Source organism: Aegilops tauschii, chromosome 2 (assembly GCF_002575655.3).
Source record: "Aegilops tauschii subsp. strangulata cultivar AL8/78 chromosome 2, Aet v6.0, whole genome shotgun sequence".
NCBI classification, from domain to species: Eukaryota; Viridiplantae; Streptophyta; class Magnoliopsida; order Poales; family Poaceae; genus Aegilops; species Aegilops tauschii.
In genome coordinates, this window is record NC_053036.3 from 622,362,791 (window position 1) to 622,372,098 (window position 9,308).

General features: G+C 44.2%; 1 protein-coding gene across 1 annotated transcript; it reads left to right on the forward strand.

Moving 5' to 3' along the window:
• Positions 1-5,864: 5,864 nt before the first annotated feature.
• Positions 5,865-6,735, forward strand: LOC109733766 (uclacyanin 1-like). The gene has a single exon (XM_040401156.3). It carries the CDS (start codon positions 5,902-5,904, stop codon positions 6,325-6,327), a length of 426 nt encoding a protein of 141 aa, XP_040257090.1. The 5' UTR covers positions 5,865-5,901; the 3' UTR covers positions 6,328-6,735.
• The last annotated feature ends 2,573 nt before the right edge of the window (positions 6,736-9,308 follow it).

The following is a 9,308-nucleotide window of genomic DNA, read 5'->3' on the forward strand; positions in this document are numbered from 1 at the left end:
TGCAGAGTATGCATACATCTCGCTCTTTCTGGTCGGTGCGAATGCACATTTTGCACTCATTGTCCACCTAGTGGGAACACAACACCTAGGCGGTGTTTCTTCTTGCAAAATTCCCAATATGTAAAATATGTGGGAACATGGTGTGCCTGCGCATTCCTATTTGCGGCAAGAACAACTGATACTGCGAAGCATACCTTCCTTCGACTCCGTGCGCACTTCGATCTTTTTATCCATTCTTTCCTTCTTAGACACAACGTATGTGGTAACCTCTGCTGCATCAAGTACCTCTCTGATCTCACATTTTTTGACAGCATCTATGCTCCATAAGACCAACTTAAACACAGCAGGAGTGAAAACTTTCGCGGCGTGTTTCTCAAGAACTGAAGCATTTTCCTCTGTGAACGGAACGGACTGTAAGGCCTCGACGTCTTGGAGAGCCTCGTTCAAGCATCGCGACGCAAGGCAATGCTCATAGTGCTCTAGCATTTGAAGCAACGTCATCTTAGCCTCAAGATGCGTATGTAGCACCGAGTTTAAACTCTCACTCCGCTGATTTCTTCTCAATCCTAGAAAACAATGGCCCTCAAGATATGGAGCACACTACAGTTTTATCATCTTATACATCTGATGCAGCCAGGAGTCCTCACTTGTTACTTTATTCCGTTGTAAGAAGTGTAACCATTTTCTCTCATGCTCTTCAATGGAAGATGTATCATATATGAAAGATCGGAATTCCTCCTTTACCGCGTCATCATGCAGATGGCGTACAATGTTCTGCTGAATGTGCCATATACAGAGCCTATGGTTTGAGTCAGGCCACACCACCCCGATTGCTCTCTGCATTGCAAGGTCCCCATCCGTGATCACAGATATAGGATGCTTCTATCCCATAGCATCAGAAAAGGTCCGTAACATCCACTCGTATGCCTGGCTTGTTTCATGTGAAATGATACCACATGCAAAAATAACGGTGCTGCGGTGGTGATTCAACCCGACAAACGGCACAAATGGCAGATTGTACTTATTGGTTCTGTATGTGCTATCAAAAACAATAACGTCTCCGAAAGCCTCGTAGTCAAGTCGGGATTGACTATCACACCAGAACAGTCCCTTCAGATGGCCAGCTTCATCAACCAAGTACCTGAAGAAAAAATCTGAATCTTGCTCTTGCCTCGCCACCATGTGATTGATCACCGTTTGAGCATCCCTGGAAGAAATTGTTTCCTGCTTGTTAGCATGGCAGAAATTGTAAATGTCCCTCATAATGCATCCAACCTCATCATATCCACCGTATTGCATGCACATAATATCCATAATATGGTGTTTTCTGATCCCAGATTTTTCCATGTCTGGAATGTCCGCTTTCTGCTCATCGCTAATTCTTCTGTGTGAACACAAAAGACACGACAGATCCCGTGGGGCTAGAGGATGGTTGTGTTCATCGATGAAATCCTTGACAAACCACTGACCTGTTTCCTCCTGTCTTGCAATCACCAATTTAGCTTTACACCCTACACGAGTTATACTCCGTGGCCTCCTCTTTCTATCTTCCATCTTCCTCTTCATGTGCTTCTCTTCACGAACCCCTTCACGACTACACACAAATTTCCTTAAAATTATATGGCAGTTGGATCCATCCCACTCGACATAGCTTCTCCGGACACTAAAACCTTTCTCAAGACCATATTTGTTATAGAATGTATAACCTTCATCCTCACTATTAAACATCTTGTTGGCAATATGATAGTACTCCATCATTGACTTGTGACTTACGTCCGCCATGTCTTCCTGCATCACAATTCGGACGAATAAAAATCTGAAAGGACAGACATAAATGCATGCAAAACCCAGTACGAAATCTTGCATGGAATTTTAAACTTTGCTCCTTGTACATGTTATGGCAAGCGATCATAAACGTCCATAAACTGAGTCCCCCGTAAACTAGTGAAGTGACCATGGATGATGAAAAATTATGAATTGAATTGCATGCACTAGGGAAACCTAAATCGATGATGACTAAACAAATCTAAGTAGGAAGTGCAGGCTACGAATCAAAGTAAGTTGAGATTCGGGCGATTCGTACCTTAAGATGCAAGTCCGGAAGCGATGGGATCAGCGGGGGGCTTTCTCCTATACCGTCGCCGCCGACACTGCCGCCGCAGATGCCACGCCTTATTCTTCTTCCTGCCGCCGACCACGTCTTTTATAGTGAAGGGGACCAGGAGGAGGACGAGAACGACGCCGACGACGGTGAATTGGTTCCTCTCGCCGGGCTCGTCGGACAGAAGGAAGAGGACGAGAACGACGCCGACGATGGTGAATTGGTTCCTCTCGCCGGGCTCGTCGGACAGAAGGAAGAGGACGAGAAGGAGGACTTGACCGAGCTACTAGATTTATACGTGGTTCTGGTCGTGGACGTGATCGGTTGAAAAAAATTATTTACCCTGGACCATTATGCCCTTCTCTGATTAAACTAATTAAGTTAATTCATTCTTAATCCCCCACCAGATCGGACGGCTAATAAAAATCGGAGGGGTAAGTACTCGAAAGTACTCCCAGTACTGCCCCAATCACCGTAAAGGAGCTCTTTAATTATATGTACTAATTTAATATCAAGTACAAATGTTACATTTGGTCACTATAATGTTAACCTATATACCTAAATTAATAAGATCTAAATTAGTCATTATCACTACTCTATTACATAGAAAATTAGGGGCCCTCTTGATTTGGAGGCCCTGTGCAGCCGAACACTCTGCATAGGGGCACGGTACAAACGTGCCGCCGGAGGCCTGTTGCGTGCCTAGATTTGGATCGCGGACACAAGGACCACACACCAGTGTACAATCTGTCCAAGAAAAGCACAGAGATCGTCGTCAACTATAATAATATCTTTGGTCAATAATAGTTCTCATGTTTCATAAGAAATATATATATAGATGTTGCTACATAGAGACCTTTTACGAACGATTTTCATATTGTGGACTGATTCTAGTAAAATAAGTATTTTCAAATACATGTGTTTGCTTTTTAGAAGACATGTTAAAAGTATCTCATAATGTAATTTTACACATGCGTAAAACACACCTATGCATGCGTGTGAAATTGTTTTCGGATTTTTTTTGCCACTTCAAAACTGATTTTAGAATTTTTCAGGAATAGGTTACATGGAGGATATAGAGCCTGATCCAAAACAAATTTCTACCGTTGCTGCCAAGATAAATATGGCCTTTCATTTTAGATAAAGTTTACTTGGTTGCAGGCTGAAAGCTCCATTTTACCAGTTTTAAATGTGATAATTGTATGTGGTATGAATGCTTTAATTCTTGATTGTCATAATTGCATGTGGTATGAAAGCTGGAAATTAGACCGAAGAAATCTATCCAACACTAGTATGAAAAGTAGTCCTCATCACCATGATATATCTTGGTTTTCCGTGAACAATCACCGAAGGAGAGGATCCCCATATGAATGAATTACTCAAAGCACCAGAAAGTGATGAAATTTTAATTACAAGTTTGCGTGCGAGGAGAGATATTCACGGCAAGACATAGCGGATATTTATAAAATTTAATTCAGTTTAATAATACATGACACAATATTATTTCACTTGATGATGTTATTTTGCAATCCAGGATGATGCACTATGGGTCAATTGTACGGCTCAACTTGCGAGCTGAAAGCTCCATTTTACCAATTCTAAACTTGTTTTGTGTGTGTGTGGGGATGTAATTTAAAGCGTGTTAACTTTACTGTATATGTTATGAAAGCTTTACTTCTTGATTGGAACATTGGAATTTTGTTCATCGTTTGCCTTTTAATTTGGAGGTTGTGACTTTTTTTGTCGTTGAAACTTGAAAGGTGCAAAATAAATCACTAAAGGCTGTAATATAATTAGTTGTAATGCAAAATTCACGTAGTAAAGAAGATATATTTAATAAAGGAAGTTAAAAGTTTTTCTTTTTTGAAAGAAGAGAAGTTCGAGTTGAATGCTGATTGACGAACCCTTGATGTACGTGAGCAGGGACGTGGATTGTGATAGTCTACATCACGTAGACCGCGTCCATACTAAATAAAAGGAAAGTCAGTAGGCCAGTAGGCCAGCAGCATGGCCCGGTCTTCAGATCTTCCGTTGATCTATACGTGAAGCCACTAGTAGAAAAGAGGGCTTTGGTTCAGCTGGAAAAGAACATTAATACCAGTTGCATTACGAACCGGGACTAATGTGAGTATTAGTCCCGGTTCGAGCGGCGAGGGCATCGTACAGGCATTACTCCCGGTTCAAATGGCACCTTTAGACCCGGTTGGTGCCACAAACCGGCACTAAAGGGTGTGATGCCCATTAGTACCGGTTCGTGCCACAAACCGGTACTAAAGGTCTAACCTTTAGTACCAGTTCGTGCCACGAACCGGTACTAATGGGGTTGAGACCTTTAGTACCGGTTTGTGCCACGAACCGGTACTAATGGTGCAATTTTCAAATCCTACCCCTCTGTATCGCCTTTTCAGTTTTGTAAAAAGCAAAAGAAAATGATAAAAACTTCAAAAGTTAAAATCCTTCGAGATGTAGTTATGTTACGACATCTACTAGTTAGGAAAATTAAAAAACTTAAATTTGGACATGTTTTGCAAAAAGTGTAGAGAAAATGTAAAACGGCTATAACTTTTGCATACGATGTCAGAAAAAAACGTATAATATATCAAAATGTTCAGCACGAAAATCCGCATCCGATTTTGACAGCCTACGGCTTGTTTGCAAATTTTTAGAATCCTCAAATTCCAAAAGGAAAAAAAATTATGCTCAAATTTCAGTTTTTTTTTTAATTTTCATTAAATCTAGTCAAACTATGGTGAAACTACTTATTCAAGAAGTATTAGTGTTATTCAAGAATATTAGTGTTACTAAATAATTATTTCAGTTTTTTAGAATTTTGGTCAAATCTGGTCAAACTGTGGTCAAACAATGGTCAAACTATTTATTCAAGAAATATTAGTGTTAGTAAATAATTATTATTTTTTAGAACAATAGTTTCAAACTCAAACAGTGAAATGTGTGACTTCATGCTCAAGCTAAACTCCTGAGGGTTAATACGATTGACATCTTACTATTGTCAGGGAGACAACAAGTGCAGACATGGAAACGAGGGAGAATAGAACCCGAAAGTTAAGCGTGCTCAGGATGGGGGAGTGGGAGGATGGGTGACCGTTCGGAAAGTTAGATGATTTGGAATGATGAGGGGTGATTAGAGATTAAATTGAGCAGTAATGAGTGGTGATTAGAGGTTAGAGGTTGAAATAATTCAGAAATTTATAAATCGGGAAAAATTTTAAAAAAAAATTATTTTTTTTTCTAAAAAATAATTTAAAAAAATTCCTTTAGTACCGGTTGGTGTTACCAACCCGGAATAAAGGTGGACCTCCAGGCAGCAGCCACGTGGAGGGCCTTTAGTCCCGGTTCGTATAAGAACCGGGACTAAAGGGGGACCTTTAGTAACGACCCTTTAGTCCCGGTTCCAGAACCGGGACTAAAGACCCTCTAGAACCGGGACAAAAGGCCTTTTTTTACTAGTGAGCAATCAGTAGGCCAGCAGTCAGTTGGCAGAGCAGTTTCGTATCTATTAGTATATATCTATACGTGTTTGACTATGATGACCAGGTAGTAGCTGCATGCTGCGTAGATTGCTTGTGTTCCCACGTAAACAGTCAAAAAGTCCAAAATTCGGATATACGTATTCTATTCTACGCTTCCAGCCTTCCACCTACCGGACACGTTTCTTCAACCCACATATATAGGACCCGACACAGACACCTAGGAAAGCAAACACAATCTCCGTTCAAAGGATCAACGCAGCACCTGACTTACAGTCTCCTCTGCTAGCTCTCCTTTCAGTTCCAACCGCAATGGCTGCCACGAGAACCATTCTCCTCGCCGTGGCCGCGATGGCCATCCTGAGCACCGCATCGGCGGCAATCTACAAAGTCGGCGAGCCAGGTGGTGCATGGGACCTCAGCACCAACTACGGCACCTGGGCGTCCTCGAGGAACTTTCACGCCAGCGACCAAATCATCTTCAAGTACTCTCCTCAGGCACACGACGTCCTCGAGGTCAGCAAGACCGACTACGACTCCTGGGCGTCCTCGAGGAACTTTCACGCCAGCGACCAAATCATCTTCAAGTACTCTCCTCAGGCACACGACGTCCTCGAGGTCAGCAAGACCGACTACGACTCCTGCAGCACCGCCAGCCCCATCGCCACCCTCAACTCCGGGAATGATGTCGTCTCCCTCACCACCACCGGCACCCGCTACTTCATCTCGGATAGTTAAGGCCCATGAGAACTGACGGGAATAAAATAACACGGGCAGAAATTATTAGTACCACCTCGGATAGTTAAAATCTCAAAAGTATAATTAATAATATGGGTGGACGGATGAAAAAAATGACGAAACGCACCTTGCTTTATTAGTAGGTACAGATATTAGACCCGAGATATATGTTAACATGTGCTCCACTTAGATATGTAATACTTAACTAATTACAAGTTCAATTGTAGCCTACAAATACATATTTTTGAGACAAATCAAACAATCATGCTAATTATATATCTAATCTAAGTATAAACCTCTGCCTGGTACAAGTCAAAGTTATGCAAGTCTAGCTTATCAAATTCTAGAATGAACATGTTTCTTGACAAATGTTGTATAAGAGAGACAAGAAAAATCTTTATTAAAGAAGAAGCCCGAATACATACAACCTACACATATAATTACTTGGCTACACATATACTTGCTAGTAATAATTACTTGACTATACATGACTTTATACATGTATGTGCAGCTGCACAAATGAACTCAAGCCATGAGGCCAGCAACGGCAAGCAAGACGGCGAGGCCAAAGCCCGTAGCCTCCACAGAGATGGCGGTGGAGACAGGCGTCGGTGGAGGAGCGTTGCTTGCACTTGGGCCGCTGGCCGGGCCAGGCGAGGAAGAGGAGGAGCTTGGCATGACATCGATCTTGACCTTCATGCCACCCGCACAATGGCCAGGGAAGTTACCGCGATGTTTGTATCTAAGTGTGTGTTTGGTTTGGGAAAGAACAGATGAAATATACAATGGATTTGGTTCTTCACCTCTTGTGAGACTATTTTCAACAACCATGATTTATCATCAACATATAACCCCCTATTTATGAGCAAAATTTCAACCAAAGAGAAGCTAAGTACTCTATTCACATCAAGAGAGAACAAAATTGATGCTAGATCTGCTGCTGCTCTGCTTGAAAATTGATGCTAGCATCATTCTACTTTCATCAACGGGAGGCTCTTTCCTTCAAGCTACTACTAACACTAGTAAAAAGCATCATCATCATTAGAAGTAGTCGCATCAGCCGGAGCTGAATGGATCAAACAACTTCTGATCTTGGTCCATGTCCGCGACACAAAGACGTGCACTCTTGCAGCTGAATGGATCAATCAAACAACAAGTATGAAAAAGCTGCTGCTTGCTGAATGGATCTTGGTCCGTGGCCGCAACAGCTCGTCACGCGTGGACGCCACAGCACCAGCAGCAACAGCGTCGGCCGCCGTCGTTGGCCTCTCCGGCTGTCGCGCGTGGCCGCAGCAGCAGCAGCACCCGTGTCGGCCGTCGTCGCCCGCCCCTCCGGCTGCCGCGGCTGAGCACCGGATTCCGCCGCCCGCCTTCCCGGCCGTGAGACGCGCCCTCGCCGCCTCACTTCTAGCCCTGCTTCAAGGGAGAGCACCGCTGCCCGCCCCACCATGGCCCTCCTCCGCCTTCCCATCACGACCGCCTGAGAAGGAAGTTCGCTGAGATGGGGAAGCACGCGAGCGCGGCGGCTGGGACTCGCGCTAACGGCGGTGGCAGCGCTCGCCGGAGTGGATCAACAGGGACGACCTCGACCCAGGGAGAGCTGGCAAGGGTGTCGAGCTTCAGGGCACGGACTGGCGTGGGCGGCGGCGTGGCCGGCGACCACGAGATTCTGCGCAGGGCAGCGACGCAATAGGTAGGTGGCGATCGTGGGTGGGTGGGTTTGACGAAGTGATCGCTTGATGAGATCGTGTGGCAGTTTTGCAATCTGCCACACGGTTACCACATACATATTTCGTTTGCATATTCATTTGGAGGATAAGTATAATAAAGGTTCTTTTAGTATTATACAACATTTGTCCCGAAACATGTTTGCCGACCGTAAGAAGCCACCCTCAACTCCGGAATGGTTTCATCCCCTTCATTATCACAGACACCCGATGTTTCATCTTTAACTTCCCTCTCGCCATTGCGCGTGTGGCATGAAGGTCAAGATCGTTGTCATGCCTAACTACTACTCGTCATCGCCTGCCCCAGCCAACAGCCCAAGTGCAACTAACACTTCCCCATATGTCTATATCTGCCGTCACCTCTGCGGAGGCCATGTGGTTTAGCCGCCATCTTGCTTCTCCTTGCCGATCTAATTGCTTGAATTCACTTGCGCAGCCCCACGCACATGCGTACCTTATGTTTAGTCAAGTAATTATTAGTTTATTACTAGTAACTGTATATGTGTATGGTCCAGTAATTATATGTTGGAATAGGATGGTTGCATGCATGTTGTCCCAATGTCTGTCCATACATTATTCAGTTGCTACTTCTTGCCCCATTGCGGATACCCGTCATCAGGGTATACTCTTTTTCAGCTAGTGGCATGCAAGTCGAATTATGAACTTAAGCCTTAGTAATATTGCATATTAAGTTTTTACACTATATTAGTACTCCCCTGCGGTGTTGAAATAGAGGCAGCGAAAATGTGGGGACTTACCATACTTATTGGACAAAATGCATCGATTTTTTTCTCCTGTTGCAACATACGAACATGTTTGCTAGCTTCTCCCAAAGAACTAATACTACTACTAGGTAAGGATCCACTTGCTTCACCGATCAAAAGTTCAAACCCATCTCCACTTTTTTTAGGATCATCTCCGCAGTTATTCTTAGCTAGTACCTGAGGCTCACCAGTGGAGCTGCATCCCTCATCTCTTCATCCATCCTTTCTCCCATGATTTCGAGAGTCTGGTGGGCACCTTGTGATGGTGTTTCAACCCGTCGGAAGGTGGGACAGTGATGGCGGTCGGTGGCTCTGTGGTAGGTGGCAACCTTGTGGTGGTCTTCTTGATCAGTCGGAGGTGGCAGCGGATGACGAGGCGGTCGTTGTCGGTGGCCATATGTTCAGCTTGCGTGAGGTCGCTGCTCTTCACCAAGCACCGGGACCCGTGGGCAGGGTTGTCGTGGTCGAACATGTGCCTCAACCACTCCCC